Raw genomic sequence first — 22,208 nt, 5'->3', positions numbered from 1 at the left:
CCAAGGAGCCGCAGGGTGGACCTGCAGAGCTGTAATCCCAAGTGGATGCTGCCCAGCCCCGAGGTGGGAAGGAGACCCACTCCTCTCTAGGGTTACTTGCCTCTTAAAAGGGGTACTTGTTTAAATACCCAATTCTGGGCTAAGCATTTTATACTCATTAGCCCATTTAATTCAGCCTTGCTATATCTGGAGAGGTGGGGACTGCTTTCCTATTTTACAGTTGAGAATACTGAGGCTCAGAGATGTCAAATGACTCTCCAAGGTCACACAGCTGGTAAATTCTCATTGCTCACAAGGAAGAAGATTCAACTTTGAGCCAGAGGTCTGACATTCAGGTTGCTGTGGGCGTCCACCCCCTGCAGACCACCCACCCCCTTCTCCAATCTCCCACTTGGTGAGATCTGCTTTCTGGCCTGGGGCCCCAACCCATTAAAGGAATCATTATTTGGACAGAGGCAGAGGTTGGCAAAATCAATCAACCATTTAGGAAGCCCAAGCTGTACAAAACAAACCCCATCATCAGACTCTGAAATGCAAGTTTATTAAGCTCATGTGATGTGCATCGCTGTGACAATTGCTAATGAAGTAACATCCCCCTAAAAGATTTATCAGGAAAGGCCCATTCACATAGCTATTTGCCTTCTTTGCCTTCACACAGCTATCTCCCACCAGGGAGTCAGCTTTGTCCAGCAAAGCGGCTGGTTAGAACACCACAGGCCCAGCCCACTCAGATATTTTCAATATTCTTTCATTTCTTTCAATATCAGATGCTTCTTGGTTGACTTCACAAAACGTTCCTCCGGCTTTACCTAACATTTGAAGAATGAAGAGAGTTTGGAGAGAGAAGTCGTAAAGGGGGACAATGTCTTTCAAATTTCTACATAAAGCCTAACTGTTTCCTTTGTCTTCACTGCTGATTGACTTCACTCCCCTTTTACATGTAGTTTGCTAAACAAAATACGTTTACCTTTTCTAATCTGGGCTCATAAATCAATTCTTTCAGCTCCTAATTACCTTGGCTATTCTCCCTTGAAAGCCTTCCAGTTGATCTGAAATCTTTTCCTGGGAAGACAGCATGTGCCGTCTGAGGTGCAAATATCAGGGCATTTAAATAGCGATCAGCTCTGATGGTGGGGTCGACATTTCATGCAACATAAGACTGTATTTAGGAATGCATTTGATGGTACAGCATGACCGAAAGCATCCCAAGCAGTTTCTGGTGTCATTGAATTTTCCTTTCTAAGTTCATCCTGAAACAAGTGACTTTATTTCACTAAAATCAGTCACAGAACTTGCTCAACCCCAGTAAAGTGAAAAGGAATCCAACAGTGCACTTGAGCTCCAGGGAGAAAAACCCTGGCTGCATTTCCAGCTTTCTCAGAGGCACTGAGACATATAAAAACAAGCTTCACGACCCCAATTTATGTTTCAAGGCCAGAGTGTGCTCAGCGTTGTAAAGACGTGGTCTCTCCATGGGCATCTCCTATCTCCCCAAATTTGAAATATTAATTATGCCACCATCCACCCAACTGTGCACGAACCAGACTTAAGAGTCCCCCTTGAACTTTACTTCTCCTTTCCCTACCTCCCCAAATCCAACCCATCAGCAACCTTCCCACCCCAGGCTACCACCTCCATTTTCTGGGAGTCTCTTTACTTCCTGCGTCGCTGCCTCCCTGCCCAGCACCACCTTCACGTTCTGACTAGATCAGCAACCTCTGCAATGTCACCCTGTCCCCAGCCATGCTTGCCACTTCCAATCTTTCACTGACTTCCCTTTGATCTTAGGATGAAGGGAAAAAGCAATTATTATATGTCCCATAGGGTCTCTGCATGATCCGAACTTCAGATATTTCCTCAGCTGTGTATTGAGTCCCTCCCCTCCCGTCCCATTCCTCCCACTTCAGTGACACTGTCCCTCTGTCTCTTGGGAGCCCTCTGAGGCCCTCTCTGGGTGATGTCATTCGTGCCCTTCCCTCCCCAGTTCCTCCTGTCTCAGTCCAGTGAAGCTTAACCCAGGCATCTTCTAGGGAACATTTGTATCAACCCCCCAGAATCTCAGATGTAGTTTCATCTCTGCGTACCCTGTGCCCATTGCAGAGCCTGCTACATGAATATTCTTTAGATGTTTAAGGGAGAAAGGAAGGGGGGGACCAATGAATTTCCTCCAAAGCTATGAGTTGGAATAACCATGATGGTTCCCTGTTCCAACAGCAGAATAGAAAAGCAGTGTAATTGCCTGTTAATTTGAGATTTCATTTGTCAACAACATTGCCAGTCCTAGCCTGGATGCTTCTATGAAAATGTTAGCATGGAATATCGATTCTGAGCACATTTGAAAGCAGAATGCTTAGTCTTGTCCAAAGCCCATTACCCGACCAGTGCTAACGAAGACTTTTAAGACAAAAGAACTATACTCTATTTCTTTGTCCATGTCTCAAGTAATTTCTTCTTTTAAAAAAGGTTATATTTTGTCTTATTTTAAGCTAATTGTTAAGGCCTTTGCTTTTGTCTATGAGTAGATCCTTGGGGTTCAGGAACACGTGACCATCACCAGAACATGCGGTTTCCCTTTCAGATAAATAAAGCATGAGTGAAATATCGAAGTGTCTTCCCTCAGTTTGTTACTCGACGTGTGAAGACAGGAGCCTGAAGTTGTGAGGAGTCGACTTTGGGTGATTGCCAAAGCTCACTTCGTGAAACAACCCGCTCAGGAACACAGTTTGGTGGTGCAAGCATTATGACTGGCGACTTCATGCCAGACCTCAAATGTTCACTCCAAAAAGTCACAGTCATCACAGTTAAGTCTCCAAGTCCCAAAGTCTCTCGTCTATAATGCATCAGCACCAGGATGCACTGGAGCCTGCGGCCTCTAGTTGTCGCTGTTGAGCACCAAGACCATCGTTTTCATCTCTATCACCCCAACCACAATGCCGGACGGTTAGTGGGTTTCCAAGAAATCTTTGTCAACTGGGTTAATATAACCTAACCATCAACTTGAAATATTCTTAGTTTAGGGTTATTCTGTATTAGACAGCAGTGACAGGGTTCGGAATATGCCACTGTGTCATAAAAATCATCCTGAGCTGAAGGAATTTGAGAATAGGCTCCCCCACCCCACCCCCTGCAAACTCCCTTATTTGCCGAAAAGCAGAGCCTCCCGAAGGAATCCGGTTGCATCGTCTCTTACAAGAAGGGTCACCATTGGGGAGACTGATGCGTCACCTGAGACGAGAAGCTTGAACCATCCATTGAAAGCCTTTGTCACAAAACTATCATATCTCATGCTCGCTTCAGCAGCACATGTACTAAAATTGGAACATACAGGGAAGATTAGCATGGCCCCAGTACAAGGATGACATGCAAATTCAAGAAGCATTCCATGTTTTAAAGGTTAAAAAAACCTATCATATGTCCCATCTATTTCCTAAAGGCCTATTTGACTTTTCTAAAGGTCATTTTGTTTCCTGATGAGAGCCTTTCTCCTCCACCCTTTCCCCTGCGAAGTCAGTGTGTAAGTCTCCAATTCTCACCTTCTCCTTGAGTCATATTTTTGGGGAACTTGCATGTATCTGAATTTTATTTATTTTATTTATTTTTTAAAAGATTTTATTTATTTATTTTTAGGCAGAGGGGAAGGGTGGGAGAAAGGGAGAGAAACATCAATCTGTGGTTGCCTCTCGTGCGCCCCCTACTGGGGACCTGCCCCCCCAACCCAAGCATGTGCCCTGACTGGGAATAGAACCAGAGACCCTCAGTCCACTGAGCCACACCAGCCAGGGCGGGTGTATCTGAATTTTAAAAATCTCCCTTTTCTCTTTCTAATCTGTCTTTTGTTAGTTTAATTTGCAAACACGGATAACTAAACTTAAAAGGTTGTAGGAAAAGTTTTTCCTCCCAAACAGTAGCTTCTTGAAAACCTTGATTTTTTATTTACACTATTCTGTTAAATACTGAAAACATCCAGTCCAGGAGACTGAAGGAGAAAACAGTGGTGGAATTGAATACTGTAAAGAACTGAAGCAGGGATGCTGAAAGAAGCAAGCCCTAGATTTTGTAAGGTTCAGTGAAATAATTCCTAACTACAATGCCCTCGATAAGGCCAAAGCCCTAGTTAACATCCAGTAGTTTCAAGTGAACATTTGAGATGTTTTTTTTTCCTTCCTCTAATGAATAGTGCAAAGGTTAACTTGTAATCAATAAAGATCCATCCAAGGAAATCATAGAATTAGAAAGTCAGAGCTGAACCATTCTGGCTGGTATATCAAGAACCTTCACAGCTCAGCCCCACCAGCAATTAAAGAAATGCTTGCTTAAAAGCATTAAGGAATTCTATGTTTTTTCTATTAAATTTGCATTGATTTTTTCAAGTTAATATTCACAGGCAGCTAGGATGCAGAGAAATGAGAATTATAATGTATTGCTCGTGGGAGCAGAAATTAAAGAGCGATCTGGATGATTGTATTAAGCTCCTTGAAGATGTATCTCATATGCCCTGGCCCAGTCATTTCACTCCTAGGGGTCATTTCTAAGTCAACCATCAAGAATCTGAGTAATAATTTACATCATGTTGTTATACACAAGCAAAGACAACCCCCCCTCCCCAAAACTGGAAGCCACCCAAATGTCCAACACTGAAAAGAAGGGAGTGAGGCTGTTCATAGCTTGGGAAACAGGATAAAAAATGAGGGAGGGGCTTGGAGGGAAGGATGAGTTTGGTTTGGAACATGCTGAGCTTGAGGTGATTCTGGGACATCAGGTTGTGGCATCTTCAGAAAGGCAGGCAGGAGAGCCTGATTTGTGGGCAGTAATGAGACTGGAGAAAAAGATGTGAGGCTCGGACCCCACTCGGAAAGGATAATGAGGTCACGGAAATCACGTTCCTCGGTGGCAGTTAGGGTCATGGGGATGTGTTTAATGAACAAGGCTGACTCCAAAGAGTGTGCACAATTGAGTAGAAGAAAAAAAATGTTTATATGCACCCCCCCAAAAAAAGAAAAACCTAAAAGCATAGGAAGCAAAATGTTGGAATTATAGGTGATTTACATATTTTTCTTTGTACATTTTGCCTTTTTAAAAATAGCAGTTTATTCATTCAATTAATATATATTGAGCAACTATAATGCTCCAGAATTTTCCCCAGGGCTGGAGGATGAGTACATATTGTTCTAGTTAGTTTTAAAGCATTTTTAATTGAAGTTGTTTATCAATGCTTCATTGCACAAGTAAGGAAATAATAGCCCTGAGAGAGGAAGTCGACTAGCTCAAGTTCAAATGGCCATCCCACAAAGCCTCTGAAACCCAGCCTGGAGCCCCAGCCAGCCGCAGAAAAAGGGACTGGGTTAAGCAGCCACGTTTTCTGAGCACAGCTCTTCCACAAGGTGAGGAAGCTCTATAAATACAACCGTAAATGTGTGCTTAATCACAGACCTTCCTCTGCCTTATTATAAGTGATCATCTTGATGGCATTTTACCAAAAAGTTTCAGAGCAAGGTATAATTTTCTTTCTTCACAACTTAGAGGACTTTTTGTCCTTTACAAAAAAAGTGATCTGTGTGTATTCCCAATTAAAAAAAAATCCCCCTCCAGCTATTGATACTGCCAGGTTTTTAACACAAGTCACCCACTCCAAGCTACGTATTACTCTAAATATAAATACATGAATTTGAAAGCAGGCTGACTTTTGTAATTCAATCTCTTACCATAGGATATAGTAGAAACAAAGTCATAATTTCTCCTAGTTTATCTAATTAACAATGTCCACTTGAACAAGAAATCCCATTGTCTTTCCTCACAGATATTAAATTATTAAAAGGCCACCAGATATTTAGTATAGACCAACAAACTAAAATATTATTTCTTTAAAACAGAACATTACTTTCACTAGTTATAGCAGATAGAAAGCTTTTACATTTAATTAAGTAAATTGATTATAGGCTTTAAACCAACCTCTGACATAAATTAGATTTGCAAAGTATGTAACCTTGGGTTGACATATATTTCATTTTTAAAATTGGGCCCCCTTATAACCTAGTAATCAATAAATAAAATACCATTCATAGTACCCCTCCTATTTGTCAGATATTATAAATGATCAGCCTGGTGGATGCAGAAAGCAAACAGCTATTGATCTGTTGGTCTAGCCTCTGGGGGGTCATCTCCTGAAAGGACTGAATGAAAAAGGCCTTCTTCAGAAAATAACCTGATCAGAAATTCCTACCTGGGCAGGTCTTGGTGGGGAGTCATTAGTAAAAGGTTCATCTTTGCCTTAAACAAGCCCCAACCATTGTTTCTGTGCCTTTAGATCCACATGCCTTGAAATAAGCATAACCACCCTCAACAGAGCACGTAACCTTGATAAATATCCTGTGGCTCGGTGCCCGCCTTGCTTTCTCTCACCTTCATGTAGTATTTCTTACGTTCCCTCCTTAATCTCAAATGCATAAAGGGGACTGCAAAATTGTCACTGCTGAAGCATTTGAGGTCTTGCTTCCTGGCTATTGTCATCAGTCACTTTGGCTCAAATCAGCTCATAAAAATTCACTACCGGTTTGGACATTCCTTATGTCGACATTTACTTGGAGTGGCCAACGGAACCCTGCAGAAGCCAGCCAGGACAAGAGCGTGTGGCTAGGTACAAGCTCCCATGCTAGGTACAAGCAAGGGCCCAGCGTGTGCCGCCAGCTCCCTGCTTCACAGTGGGTGAACTTCACAGTGGGGGCGCAGGAGTTTTCTCTCCAAACCCCAGGCCTCCTTACTTTAAGTACTAGGTCCACGACTTATTTGAGCTGTTCTTAGAAAATCCTCTAGATGGATGAAGGTCGAGATAACTCAGGGAAAGGGGAAAAAAATGAGTTGCTGGTTTTAATTTCTGCTTTGTAATTCGATTGCTTACTGAGAATCTAAACAAATCCTTCCTGCTTAAATGAGAGATAACTCTCTTTTGCTCCAAAAGAGAAAGGACACTTGCTTTCCAAACTCAAATACTCCATGGGGTGAAGATAGCTTTTGCAGATCCCCGAATCCGGCGTGGCAGAGGTGGGTGTTACGAGGTGTCCAGTGTGATAACTGATCCCAGAGAAGCCAGCAGGAGCCCCAGGGAGAAAAGGGCAGGGCACCCTGGGATGGGTGCACCCTGAGAGAGGGATGGGGCCTGTGCCTTGGACAGCTTTCGGTTAGCTCTCTCTGAGCCTTGCTTGGGCATTCAGAGGTGACTAAGCACCTTAGCTGGGTTGCCTGAGGAAAAACTTCCTCCTGGGCGAGAAGCAATTCTGTAGGGACATCCATTACATTTGGCTTGTCCAGAGATGTGCCTGTAAAGGTTGGCTTTCCCTAGAAATGTGTCCACTGTACAGATCCCAAAGGAAAAACTGAAATTATCTCAGGAAATCACATCTGTGAGGCTGACAAGCTCCGGGACCATCAGCCTCCCACTAATACTGAGATGGCCAGGATGACGATTCTTTGACAGTTCTAAATTAATCTTTTGCAATCACAATTAGAAAAAGCCGGTTATAAATTTAGGCAGAATGAATGAATAACATATTTAATTGGTCTCTTGAAGCTTCAAAAAGAGGATTTGGATAAGTGGATCGACCTATGGTGTCATTTAGGTGTCAACCCAATTCTTTCGGGTATTAAATATGGCTGTCCATGCTCTGACTGGTGTGGCTCAGATGCTTGGGTGAGGTCCTGCAAAGCTAATGGTTGCCTCTTCAATCTGCCGTCAGGGCAAGCACGGAACTGGGTTATAGGTTCCATCCCTGGTTGGTGGGCGTGCACTGTGTCTCTCATATTGACGTTTCTCTTCTTCTCTTTCTCCCCCACGTCCCCTTTCTCCAAAAGTAAGTAAATAATAAAATCTAAAAATGCTGTCATTTTAAAATAAGAAAGGTCATTTGAAACTCGACTAGTCAAGGAAATGTAGGTCATAAGTGCCTCCCAGAGAAAATTTGAATCCAACTGTTCTTTATAAACTAGTGAGTTTTTCTGATGGGTAGAAGGTCTCTGTTTGTGTCAGTCATACATTATGTTGCAAATGGAAGATGACTTTCTACCTCCCAATGGTATTGTTAAAATTAGTTTAAAGGCAAGAGTTTTATAAGAATTGGGTATCCTAAAATTCTCAGAAATAGGGAACCTAACTCAAATGCTTTCTAAGTTGGTGTGATCTAAGATTAATCTTTAGTGAGCAAAAGCTAGTTTAAGTGTGTTGGTTTGTACAACACAGACATTTTTCATTTTACTCGGGCTTACAAAAATAATCATTAACTACCGAACATTTGGGCTTATGTAATGTATTTGTGACTGAAAGAGCCTATGTCTCTGGAGGTTACACAATAGCTCCATCAATCTGCCAGCCTGCAGAATGTTACCTGCATGCTTTCTAGTTTTCACTAGATATTGAGAACTTAAGGGTTAAAATATCAAAATGTGTAGGAATAACTTTATAGTGTTCCACAAGGGACACCTCAACAAATTTGCTCTTGTGTTAAATTGCATGGGGAGCATTGTAAAATAAGCGATGAAAAACTTCATGGTTGCACGTTAAATGATGGTCAGGGCTATGAGAAACCCCTGCGGGCAGCTTGGTTTGGCTCTGCTCCTGGCAACACCCTTTTTTTTTTTTTTTTGCTTTTGCGTTCCCTCATGCATCATAATGCATTTAAGCAGGACTTAAATGAGATGAAGGAGGTACGAGCTGACACTCTAGGAAGGAGACATCGTACCCTGTTGCCAAGGTTTGATAAAGTCACTTCAAGGAAAAGTCAAATTGGTAACTGCTTCCTTTCACAGCTGACTCCCAGGAGACAAAGACTTAAAGATTACTGACTGTCACCTGGAGATTTTTCTCATTTAAAAGACACTCTCCACCCTTGATGGAAGGAACCTCATCAGGTGCCTAACCATGAATGCACGTCTGTGCCTCTCCCTGACACTCGCCTCCACCTACAAGGGACATCAAAGACTCCGCTAGGATGAGAAGTCACTGACATCAGAGGTGGCCAGCTCCCCCAAGACTTGGACGGAGACTGTATACCTTTCAATTGATACTTAAACTCAGAAACCAACTGTTTGTTTTTACCTTTCTACTAATGATATGAGTCATAATAATAGTTATACTTGTTCATTGGATTTTTTTATATAGTCTCACACTTGTGATTACCGAGCACATATAAGATAACTATTAATGCTCTTTTTATGGCCTATGTAAATGTCCTACTAGATGCAAACTGCAGAAAAGTGAGACAGAAGGCAAAATTTGAATCATGATAGTTCACAGGGTAGAAATAACCCACAGTGTTTTTGCAATGAAGGCCATAGGACATAACTACCTTTCACTTACCTGCCCGTTCCTTTTTTTTTTTTAATATTGGAAAATTTGGCCTCAACTCACATCCCATGGTTATGGTATTAATCCATCCCCAGTGGTCCATCTTTTCAACAAAACAACTCAGTTGAGACTTCCTACGTATGAGTCTTCCTAAAGCTGTGAGACCACACTATCCAACCAAAAGGTTGGTTATCAATGCATCCTTAAGATAGGTTTATTACCACGAGAAGGGACTGTGAACACAAAGGGGGTTCTATGGAAAGTCACCTCACAGGGTGATCTGATCATAAATTCCTAACTGGGCAGGTCGTGGTGGGCAGTCATGCCCAGGCCTCTAACTTCCTTAGTTAAAGGCTTTTCTTTGTCTTAAGTCAGCCCTGTCCACTGTTTGTGTGCCTGTAGGTTAACACACCTTTGAAATAAGCATAACCACCCCACAAAAAGGTAGTAGAACTGTTAACTATTCTGCAATCCAACCCCTGCCTTGCTTTCTCCTACCTTCATGTAACCTTCCTTATGTTCCTTCCCTAATCTCAAGTACATAAGAGAAACTGCAAAACTGTCATCCTCTGAAGAAGTTGAGATCTTGCTTCCTAGCAATTGTCATCAGTTTGGCTCAAATGAACTCTTATAAAAAATAATCTATATATTTGGATGCCTCTTATATCAACGACATGAAATATCATTTTTATCTTATCGCTTTTCTGTATTTAAGGTGCCCATCTCTGTGCCTGACAGATGATGTGGCTGTAAATGCAAGTAGAAAAGCCCCCCAAACCTAATCCCTGCAATGTCCATTTTGATAACCTTAACTGCCTTCACATTGGGAAAGTGAAGGGCTACCGTATTTCTTAACAGTGACTTTGTTCTATTTTTAAGAAAAGCCATCTTACATTAGCACATAACTTGTACAGGGTTTCATCCGTCATTTGCCACTCTGATCAATCAAAACACCAGATCTATTTCAATGGGTCTACTGGAAAGGAAGAGAGACTAGCAGGGAAGACCTCTAGTGTGGTGACAGGCGGTCCTGAATTTGAAGAGCTGAGCAACTTAGGTTTCTTAACTGTAAAAATTAAGTAATGGCCCCCGGGATTGCTGGAGATAACGCACAGCTTGCTGCAGTGCCTGGTACAGCATAAGTGCTTCATAAAATAAATGTTACTTAACAGTATTAATAAGATGTTTTCAAGTTTAATATATATAATAAAACCAGCACTTGCAGAAGACTTATTTGTCCCTATTTCCCCAAGTCAGAAACCCCACCACCACTGCCCAGGGAATTACTGCGAAGACTCTAGACAAGAGGACAAAATAACCGCATCACGCCTTCCCTTCAGAGCATGGGCCAATATTCTAATGTTCCTGTTTGCCTATGTGTGACCATCTGGTTCCCTTTGAGGGAGCCTCGGCTCCTCCTAGGGGTGGGGTTGATTATCCCCTGGGGTCCAACCAACCGCTTTTGGAGTAGACTTCTGTTGCTTAGCCCCTTTGTAAGTACAGTTTAAAATTTAATGTGAATTCGGTAATTGCTAAATCATTGACCTTAACAACACTGACTACCTTGTTTTCTGCGTAAGATCCTAAGCTTGGGAAGAATGTGTTTTTGTCGAATGTTTTGACAACCTCTAAGTATACAAATTCTCCAGAATTAGCTGGCCCTAAGTTCTCCCAGATGTTGGCAACAGACCATATGGTGTGTTACAATGAACTGTCTTCTCCGGATGGAGCTGTAAATCTGTGCTGCAAATCCCAGAGTGGCCAAGGAACAGGTGGAAACTGAGAGTCACCTCCTAGGACCTTGGGGCACACGTAGATGATCTTGAGAAAAGGATTCCAGCCCCTCTGCCTGGCTGCTTTCTCTAGAATCCTGATGAGAGACAGGGAATGATGAGGGGAAAGGATGCTAGTGGGCCTGGCCAAACCCCAGGGCTTCCAGCTGGCAAATGGGGGTGTCCATGAAATACTTTGCCCTCAACAAAGCACTTTGTTAATTATGAGCCCAAGATAACAGTTATAGTTGTACTATAACTGAAAACAGCTTACAAAAGTTTGTGGACAGGTATACACAACACAATACAATCTCAGCTATGTAAAATAAAGCATATTAAAAAGCATAAAGGCAACATGCTAAAGTGTCAGTTGTCGGATGGGACACTATGCAACATTATTCTTCTTTCTACTTTCCAGTTATTTTTCCAATTTTTAATAATTGTATTGCTTCGATGTCTGAACATTTCACATAAAATTTAAAAATATGTTCATTAAGATTTAGCAAATTTCAGTTTTTGGCAAAAGGGGAAAATGAACATTCCATTTTCAAAATAAATAACCATCTGTCTTACAAAAGACTTTGACCGTTGCCCTGATGGTGCAATTTGGCAATTAGTAACTGGGAGGAAGACTTCCAAAGGCCGGTGTGAGCAGTCTGCCCCAGGCCCCTTTCTCTGGGTCAAATCATTCTCTCTTTTTCTTCCGTTAAATATTCTGGTCAGTCATAGGTGTTTAGGGAATGTGGAAGAAGGAGATATAAGGAGAATAAAACTGTTAGAAACCATCAGGGTAAACAAACTATGGTCAAAACTACTTTTAGAGGCTGAACTGCCCATACTTGGAATAAGTAGCTGTGAGTGTTTCACACATGAGGCTTGGGAAAATCTCAAGCACATGCTTGAGTGAAGAGCTTAGGCCTTAAGGGTATCAATTCTTTCAGTTCCCTCAATGCAGCCAAAAATACCAACCTCAAGGAGGGTGAGGGCTTGGCTTTAGGGGAAGGACAAAGTGGAGTTTTAAATACACCTTCCAGTGCGGCTGCCCTACTCATCTCCAAACCCTGCCTACTGGAGCCTTGGAGGAAGGGTTAAGGTTCTTTTCATTCACCTGAGCCTTTCCAGGGGTGTCCAACCTTTTGGCAGCTCTGGGTCACACTGGAAGAAGTTGTCTTGGGCCACACATTAAATACATGGCAACACGTAATCACACACACACACACACACACACACACACACACACACACACACTCACACATCTGATAATGTTTCAAGTAAATTTACAGTTTTGTGCTGGGCTCATTCATAGCCATCCCGAGCCGCCCGCGGCCGGCGGGCCGCAGGTTGGACACCCCTGCAAGTCTCTTCTGTCTGGAGAAAGCCAAGCTCTCTCACAGGAGATCAGGGATCTGCCCCTCCTGTCTCAGCAGCAAAGCTGCAGGTGCCCAAGCAGGAACCCGAGGCTGGATTTAAGGGCAGGAAGGGGCGAAGAGCAAGGCAGAGAAGAGGTGGGACCAGGCCACCTGGATGGATGCTGCGGGGATCGCATCTGGTATATTTCTCTTGGAAACACTTGTCCCGGCTGTAATTTTTCTACTAGAGGGTGGAGGCAAACACGGTGGACACGCTGGTGCTAGCCCACCCCACCACCCACTGCCCACCACCCACTGCTAACTCTGGGTCAAGGTAGGAACTACCAGGTGAAAGTAGTTTTCCTTTGGTTCTGGCGGGAAACCGAGAGTGAGGGGGAATGTCTGGGAGTGCCAGCTGAACACAGCACAGATGCTTGCGGGTTGCCACACAACAAACACCAGGGAAAACGGGGGCCAGGAGGACAGAGGCGTGGACAAACGAGGGCAAGGGAACAGACTGCCTCGAGCTTGCGTAGCAAGGTGGGCTGATACTGCCGAGAAGCGGACCCCAGAAAAGCGAGGTCGGCGTGGAGAACCTGAACCCCGGCCCAGCACCGGCGCGGTGGCCGCTGTGCAGGCGCGGGGTGGCCGGAGAGGGGCCCCAGGGCTCCACCGGGCGTCGGGGTGAGGGAGCGGCAGGGTGGGTACCTTGGTGCCCTGGTAGAAGTCGTCCACGGACCTCGTGCCCATGAAGGGGAACTGCATGTGGGTGTGCGTGTCGATGCCGCCGGGCAGGACGAGCTTGCCCGCAGCGTCCAGGACCCGCAGCCCGGCGGGCGCTGCCCCGGGCGGCAGCAGGTCGCGGCCCAGCGCCCGCACCACGCCGTCCTCTACGAGCACGTCGGCCGCCTGCGACAGGTCGTCGTTGACCACGCGGCCCCCGCGGATCAGGAGCCGCGAGGGAGCTGCCATGGCAGGGGGCGAGCTGGGGGTCGGCCTCCTTCAAGATACCCGGGGGCGGTCCGCAAGCTCCGGCTCCCTCCCGCTGCAAACCGCGGCGCGTCCGGAGTCCCCGCCCGGGGCCGGGCAGTTAGTCACCCGGCCTCGGGACGCGGGCTCCACCCCAGGGCCGGCTGGGCCGGCGCCCAGAGGCTCGGAGGGAGCGGACGGGCTCAGCTCCGACCCAAAACGCTTCAATGTCGCCTCGCATGTCGCTTTATGGTGGACATCCGGCCATTGCAAGGGAGAGATCTTGGAGTTTTAATAGTGAAGCGCTCGCAGGGGGATGAAACCCCCCTCCCTGCCTGTGTGTCGGCGCCAACACGCACCCAAGGGGCGGGAGTGGGACGGGCAACCACGGCCAGTAGCAGCAACAGCGACAACGCCCACACCAGCCAGAAAGCACGCTCCATCCGGACTGCCTTTTAAATACACTTTGCACGAGGAGCAAATTATCACATAATCCCAGTAACTGGCAGACTGAAAGTTCAGGGTGAAATATTTTATGTGTTTGAAATGAAAACGACTTGGTACCAACCATTCTCCAGGTTTCAATGCTACAACAATGCATACCAGCAAGTTTTTCTTGGAAAGCAACAGGTAACGTGACTCCAAAGATCCAGGTGTTTTTTCTCCCAGCTTTCCGTAAAACTAGTTGAGAAGTCTTCAATGACATCTTCTATCCTCTTGGTATAAAACCGGTATCTTCCTCAGATATAAAACTGAGATAATATGTGTTCTTCCCCTCCAGATAGGCTTCTGCGGATGCATGCCAGTGTACCTCAATAAAATGGGAAGTGCCATCCACGTTTGCTCAACGAATGCAGCTTTGTAAGGGCCGACCCCAAAAGGGGGGTTGCAGAGAGGGGTGAGTGATCAAGATAAATCATATCCCTGAGCTCCAGGAGCTAAGAGGCAATGTGACACGCGTGCCTATTTCAATATATAGCGGAATACCTAACGCGGAAAAGTGTGCCTTTGAGAGAGCATAATAAGAGTCTGGAGGAAAGGGAGAACTTATTTCTGCCTTGAAGAAAATTGAATATGAAGTGTCATAGAAGAGAGATCTGAACCAGCATGTAAAGGACAGAAACACACAGCAGGGAGGGATGGGAGGAGGAATGGGGTTCTAGGTTGAGAGAACAGAGTAGGTAGAGGCACTGGGGAGGTGACGGCCAGGTGATGCTGGGGGGATAGGGTTGCAATGTCCTGACCTCCCAGCGCTCGGGGAGACCGGATGGCACTGTGCAGGGAAGGCAGTGATGCAGATTTTCAAGGGCACCCAGATCAAAGGTCGTAGAGAGGTTGGACTGGGGTGGACACCTGCTGTCCTAGCGTCTCTCGTCCTTATCCAACAGTCGCTGCAGTGTCTTTGGTGGGAAATCCTCCACCGGCATTTTCAGAACATTTGCCTTGATGGAACTGATGGGCCCTCTGGCTCTGAGACTCACCCGCTCAGCTGAGCCAGCTCTCCAGCCACAGCAGGAAATCCTCACAGCCACAGCGGTGTGGTCAGGGGTGGGTGCCTGCCCCAGGCAGACTCCTTGTGCCCGACGAGAGTGGACCCTAAGACTCCTGTAAGATCGAGCTGCCCAGAAGTTTGTTCCTTCCCCTTGGACTTGAATTTGGAAGGGTGTAAACCAGAGGCTCTGGCAGCTGTGTAGACAACACAGGGACACCGTCCTTTGGAGAACCGAGCCAACACAGAGAACAGGTGGAGAGATGGAAAGAGATGGGGTTCTTATGGTCTTGTTGGCGCTCCCAAAACAAACATGCCTGAAGTCCCCTCCCCTAGGTTTCCCCTGTTTGCTGAAGCTGGTTTACTTTGGATCTTGTGTCATTTTCAGCCGACAGCCTAGGACGATGCCTTTGAGTTTGGAAGCCAGGCGGGCACATGTGACCTCAAGATGGCATTTTTGATAGTGAAATGCAAGGTATTATTATTACCAAATTTCTTCAAGCTTCAGGTTGCACAGGTTGTGAAATGATTAAACATTAGACAGCACCAATAATTTCAAGTTCCATAGATCGGGCTCTCAAGCCAAGAAAAAGAAACCCAAGAAAGTTATGCAATATTGTCAGAAGACCACTGTGTGAAGGTGAAAGGAGTAATTATAAATATAATGAAACTTACAAGCTCTGCCAGTAAGCATCGCCCTAGGAAAGTAAGATTAGACGCCAGGGCAGTTGTGAAATCCCTCCCAAGACTGCCCAGGGGAGTGATTTCAAAGGCTTCCTTGTCTTAGACACTTTATATGACGAAATGCCCTGCAACACAGCACAGAACGAACTCCCCACGTTTAAAGAACATGAACTTTCATTAGAAGCAGGTCTGTAGGATGTCCCTGAAGCTGGAGGAGATGGTTCAGGAAGAGCGTGGTGGGCCAGCTTCAGGAGTCATGCGGGCTGGTGGAAGGGGTGGCCCCCCCTTTCTGGGTGTTCTTGGCCCCCCCAGGTGGAAGGCTGTGCCTGGGCAAGTGTGCTCAGCGGGCCATGTGTCCTCAGAACACCCTCGCCTCCCTTTTCTTTGCCCTACTCAGCCACCTCCCTACCCAGCCACTCGGAAACATGAGAAGGAAAGAAGAATCAGGGAGACACTCCATTTTGGGCAGATGCAGGGAACAAGACTTCTGCTATGTTTGCCAGTGAAATAATCAATTACTTGATTGAAGTCTGTCTGAGGACACTTTACATAAATCCCTCTGAAGCCGTAGGGGACATGTTCTAAGACCCCCAGGGAATGCCTGAAAACTGGGATAATCCCAAACCCAGGACAGAGGGAGACGGTGAGATTTCATCACTCTACTCAGAAGGGCATGCGATTCAAAGCTTATGAGTTGTTTATTTCGAAACTTTCCATTTAATATTTTCAGACCACAGTTGACTGTGGGTAAGTGAAACCAAAGAAAACAAAACCATGAATGAGGGAGAACTACTGTCTTCCCCAGTGGGCTAATTTTTAAGGGAGAGTGACCATGACTGTGAACGCTTAACACAGAGAAACATACCTACTGTGAAGTACAGGTGAGAGCCACTTGTCAGGAAGACCTTCCCAGCCCCAACTGATGGTCTAAAGGGACAGCAAGGTGGAGGGACAAACTGTGACTCTTTGCTGAGTGGTTCTGGGGAAACAAACTCACCGCGCCCTTTTGTATTTAAGTCTGCAGCCATCCTGGAGTCACTGAGTTTGCTCTTGCTGTTCTCCTGGCCCGTCCCCACTCCCACTCCAGGGCCCAGGCCCTGTTGTTTCCACCTGATGGAAAAGCTGAAGGGATGGTGATGGCCTGTGGATGAGACCGGCAGGCAGAGCTGAGCGTCCCCAGCCAGTACGCTGGCCCTGGGGTCTGAAGGAAGCCCCAGTCCCCAGGCCCACACTGGGATCGAAGTCTCCGGCAGGGCAATGAGGTTATACCTGAATCAGCAATAGGAGAGAGGGGGTGAGCAGCCCGGAAGGGTGGAAAAGGAAGTTGAGGAATTACAGTCTAACCCTGGCTCTGACACCAGCTTCTGGAGTGAGCTTGGGCAAGTCACTCCCAGGGCCTCTGTCACATCAACTGAAGGGTGAGTGGCTGTTTGAGAAGAGCTGGTAAGACCCACCCTTCAGGCTTTTACAGTTTGTGATTCTGTGAACGGGGACAGAAGCCCATCCAGAGAGTGCCTGGCATAGTCTTAGTGTGAGTCTCTTCTCGGGTCGAGATGAGCGAACTGGAGACCAAAGGGCTTGCCTTCTAGATTTTGGACTGTTCTGCTGGTGTTCACTGCACTGAGATCTGTTTGCGAAGGCGGCCACAGGCCGCGTGCGGCACCTGTAATCACTGGGGCTGATCTCAGCAGACTGGTCTCGGCGTCCTTGCGCTGATAAGCGGGATGACATTTTCTCACCGTTCAGCAATCACATGCATGGCAGGCGGGAGTGGCCCTGTGACTCGGGCCACCGCACAGCTGGGGAGGGCATGCTTGCCTGAAGCACCTCCTCTGGGCAGAAGGGGGAAATAGTGGCCTGGAATAACCCTACCAGCAGCAGCGGCTGCTGAGGTTTACGTGACCTCTTCTGCTTTTTCCCTTGTGGTTCAAACTGGCCTCACCCAGCACCCCGACTCCCCTGCCTCCTTCTCCCTTGAATGTCCGCTCCTTTAACTATTAATCCTTGAGGACAATGAGGGTCATGTCAGCACCAAATCATCTTAGGAATGAAGACTCAGGTCTGTTGTCCAGAAACAGTTTCAGACAAACTAGAGATGACACTTGGGCCTTAGTTGTGTTTCAGCTCCAGGACCAGAAAAGTGGCAAAACCGGACAAAGTGACACCGTGGCTGACATCAGGACCATGCACCAATCAGCTACCTCCTCCCCTAGCACTGACCCGTCGGTAGAGACCATGTCCTGGACCATGATTCTAACTGCCTCAGTCACTGTGATCAGTGGTCCCTCCCTCCCCTATATAACCCATGCCCTGGAAGCCATATGGAACCTGGTCTTTGAGCGTTAGCTCACCTCTGACTCTGGGATTGCTCCACTTCCTGAAAAGAAACCCTGACTTTCTTCATTGCAAACTCCTATTCAGGTCTTCTTGGGCTTTGATGCGGTACAGGCAAACAAACCCCAGTAGTCTGGTAACAATTTCCTCATTTCAAAATCCTTAACTTCATGCCATCTGCAAAGTCCCTTTTGCCATATAAGGCAACGCTCACAGGACCCAGGAACTAAAAAGCTATCCAGACAACTGCGGGGCTTACCACTGCTCTCCCCGAACGAGGAACACAAGTGAGCCACAGGACCTGGCTCGGCTGGAATGTTTCTTCTGTCCGCATGGCCAGCAGCACTAACAAGTGCTTCCAGAAAGTCTCCTGCTCCTCTCAGTTGCATTGTGCCATGGTTCCCACACTATTTTGGAGCTTTTTTAGCAAAATATACTCCAGGATTATAATAATACTTAAGGAAATCATGAGAGTGCTCCCTTAATTAGAAAAAGTGTAATGAAGTAAAATAAATATGCTGGGACTTTGGGGCCAGGCTGATCGGAATTTGAGTCGTGGATTTATTGCTTATCATCTGTGGATTCTTAGCTAAGGACCTTAACTGTCTAAGCTTTGTGTTCCCCTAATGGTAGTGCTGACCCAGGAGAGGAAGCCTGTATGCTTTAAATGAGATAACACATGTAAGGCCATAGCATAGAGCTTGTTAGATGTTATTAGCAAAACCAATTGTTTTACTTTTCTATTCTAGCAATTTTCTTCAAATTAATAGTTTTACCCATTGAGCATGAGATCCACTGCATATGAAATGCTCCTACTGATCTTGAGAAAAATTTTCTTAAGAGGCAAGAGTGTTACCAAAGCTGCCTTGGTCCTTTAGAGAAAGCCTCAGAGGCAGAAGAAGTGAGCCAGCTGGCCAGGGTGGACTCAGCTGACAAGCTACAGAGGCAAAAGAAGGCCCTTGGAGACAGGTTCAAGGGTTCGTTAGCCTGGGATGAGTTGCCGCTGCCCACTGCTCCCCTGGTTGCAAGTCTCCTGAAAACCTTTAGAGATTAGGAAGAACAAAGCAAAGATACACACCCAAGAAAAGAAGTGTGTGTGTGTGTGTGTGTGTGTGTGTGTGTGTGTGTTGTGGGGTGGGGTGGGGTGAGGATGTGCTCCAGGGAGAGCACACACTGGGTCCTTTGTCTTAAGGGTTTTCATCTATTTTTTTAAAGGTGAGAATTTTAGGGAAGGCCTCAGGGGAGGATCTCAATAATCTAAATAGACTATTCATCAGCTTTCCAGGTGTGTCCCTTAATATGCTGATGAATCAAAATGAGTGTATAGAGGAATCAGGGTTATTCTCTGGTTAGTTTTGAAACAGGGTCAGAGGGGGGCCCCAAGTAGGGATTTGGAATAGGGTCCAGAATTCAAGGTGTCCAGGAAATATTAGAAAGATATGTAAAATGTCTTCACCCTTTCCCCCACAGGTGTGAGTTGGGTGAAGGGGCATATGGAGCAGGAACATGCAGGGCTGTTTTGGACAGCAATGGCTTTGAAGCTAACCAAGCTAACCTCCCGCATGGTCATTTAGCATATCTATAGCCTTTAACTGGTTGCATAGATATGCTAAATAGCTGTGACCATGCCTTGAGCCAGGGGGTGGAAGTGATTTCCACCCAAGATGTAACTGGGGTGCAGATCCCCTTGGTTACAGTGCCTGCATGAGAGCTTGGACAAGATTGGCTCCATGACATGGGGCCACACCTGCCCAGACTTAGGATGGCAGCCCAGTAAACCTGGTATATAACACAGGAATGCTGGCAGGTGTAACTGATTATAGGAAGAGTTCCCCCACTGACGGAGAACCATGCAGCAGAGAGAACCATGCGGCTGTGGCCAGAGCGGATACCCCTGCAGCTTTGGTGGGGGAGAACCCCACGGATTTGGGGTGTCCCTCTGGCCATGGGGCTTAGGACACAGGAGAGACTTTGCCTGGAAGAAAAAGGGTGAAAGGACTCTTGCTAGTGGGCCCACATGGGTCTGGATTAACTGGAGATCCTGGCGGTGACACAGCTGATGGTGCCGGGAGCCTGAATCACGGACTTCTAGTTCTTTTCCTGAGGTACGGTACCCAGATTAGGGCGGAGGGAGAAGGACTGTGTGTGTCTGTGGGTATCCTAAAGGACTTTGATATTTGAATGAAGACATTAGGTCACTACTTTAAGTCTGTACAGGTTTAAATAAATATTTCCTTTCCTTTTCACAAATCTCTGGCATTGAGAGACATCTTTGCTCTGGTGGTTGACAAGCGAAACTAGTGGGGGGTCCTTTCAGTAATAGTATATTCTACCCCCCCTCCCCTTTGGCCTTGTTCTGTAACAATTTCACCTCAAAGAATGACACCAAAGAGAGACTAGGACAGAGGTCTGCTGTGGAATGGTCTGGAATGTGTAAACCTTTTACTCCTGAACATCCTTGGTTCGGGAAGACAAACCTTGTCATTTATTAACTGGCTGTAAATTGCTCAACCACTTAACGATTTGTCTCTGTTTCCACAATCCACTTGCCAAGGAATTTTCCTAGCTTCTTAGTATCCTGCCTCAAAAGTAAATAAACAAAAATATATACTGTTCAGATTTTTGCTATACACACAAAAATAAGGTTGAAATTTTGCATTTTATGCATTTTTAAACATTTAAATAGAGCACAATACGCAGAGTAGAACTGATCTTTTTTAAGTGCACAGCACTATGAATTTTGACAGAGACATGCAGTCGCGTAACCACGACAATCGAGATGGAGAGTATTTCCATCACCCCCAAAGTCTTGTGCCCCTTTGCAGTTATTCCTCCCCCACAGTCCCCACCCCTGGCAGCCACTGATCTATCTCCTTTCCACCCTTCGCATTTTGACTTTAGACTTGAACACAAATGACTAACCTGCAGGGTGTCTGCGAGAGAATTTATCTACTTTGTTTTTACATTCTTCCTGTGCCCTGAACTTGAAACAGAACCCCTGAGGCAGTGAATGTCTAAGGCAAACGGGATTCAAGGCAGACCTTACTGGGGTTTACTCCAACTTTTTTAGGAATCTTGGGAGATGCTGGGTCACACAGCAGCTGGGGGCGAAGCGAAAGCAGCAGATGCTGTTCTGGAGCCCTTACGATGCTGTTTAAAATTATGTGGTTATGTAGACACGACCGTGTTGAGACTCTGATGCCCCAGATGCGTGAGGAAATCAGTGTAAAAGCCGAAGCACAAGGCACGGAGGGACAGTGGTCAGGGCGTGGGTCCCCGTACCTTGTACTAGTCCCACCTCGGTTCCCTTCCTTCCTGTGACTTAGAACGTACTTACCTCTGCACTATCTAAGCTAATTTTATGCTATTATTTCCCCAATATAACTGGGTAGTAATGGAGTTGTGTATGTTTCTTCATTGAAATTGTTCATCTTAAAGAAATACTTCTTGGAAGAAAATAATTTTCTTGACATAAAAGGCATTTAGCTCAGTACCAGACACGGTGAACGCAGTGAAAATACAGGTGAAGGATACTGATCCTGGACCCACGGGGTCCGTTTGCCTGCGAGCATCACAATCCAGTAAGACATGAACAAGCTCACATGGAGGGTTTATTTTTAAGATGTCACCCATGCCCAAAGTCACAGGTGAGCTAATGCTCAAAGATCTGGCTTCACGATAGCTTCCAGGGGATAGGTGATCTAGGGGAAAAATCATGAATCATGGAGACTAAGGGAGTCAGGTCATGGTCTCTACCGATTGGTCAGTAAGCACTAGGGGAGGAGGTAGCTGGTCAGTCCTGAGCCAGCCGTGGCATCCCTTTGTGGGTTTTTGCCATCTTTCTGGGCCTGAATGTTATCTCTAGATTGACTGAAACTCTGCCTCAGAGGCTTTATTTCAAAGATTATTTAATGCGGACCAGAATCATTGTCCTGAGAACTTAATGATTAAAGGAATGGGGGAGAGAGAGGGAGGCAGATGAGTCGAGCTGCTGGATGGGGCCAGTTTGAATCAAAAGGAAGGAGAAAAGTTCCTATGAAGGATGAAGTTTCTATACAGAAGCAATAGGACCTCACTACCCATCTTTGCACTTCAGGGCTCTCATCCGTGAACTGCTGTAAAACGATAACTACACCCTCTCTATCTCTGGCGACCTGTCACAGGGGCATGTGAGAAGAGCCCACTACTCTCATTTTCACCTAATTGACATTATCGTGCAGGACTCCACAGAGGAACTCTTACACGTTTGATCCATAGTAATAAGAACACAGTTAAAA

The 22,208-nt window shown here is 45.9% G+C and overlaps 1 protein-coding gene and 1 non-coding gene across 4 annotated transcripts in view; one reads left to right on the top strand and one right to left on the bottom strand.

Moving 5' to 3' along the window:
• The window catches only part of DPYS (dihydropyrimidinase), a 69,749-nt gene extending 55,867 nt beyond the window's left edge, over nucleotides 1-13,882 (bottom strand). The window contains exon 1 of one of the 3 annotated variants that reach the window (XM_037133367.2): nucleotides 13,784-13,882. In XM_037133367.2, the coding sequence (XP_036989262.2) occupies nucleotides 13,784-13,867 (84 nt within the window). In that variant the 5' untranslated portion in view covers nucleotides 13,868-13,882. The other 2 variants (XM_037133365.2, XM_037133366.2) reach the window with 2 other exon arrangements.
• On the top strand, nucleotides 3,285-3,390 carry LOC119040418 (U6 spliceosomal RNA). Its single transcript, XR_005080859.2, has one exon. It is a non-coding gene; the product is annotated as a U6 spliceosomal RNA (small nuclear RNA).
• Nucleotides 13,883-22,208: the final 8,326 nt, after the last annotated feature.

This window comes from Artibeus jamaicensis, unplaced genomic scaffold (genome assembly GCF_021234435.1).
Source record: "Artibeus jamaicensis isolate MK-2021 breed Jamaican fruit bat unplaced genomic scaffold, CSHL_Jam_final scaffold_916, whole genome shotgun sequence".
In the NCBI taxonomy this organism is placed as follows: domain Eukaryota; kingdom Metazoa; phylum Chordata; class Mammalia; order Chiroptera; family Phyllostomidae; genus Artibeus; species Artibeus jamaicensis.
Note: the sequence above shows the minus strand (reverse complement) of the source record. Positions and strands in the feature narration are given on the sequence as shown.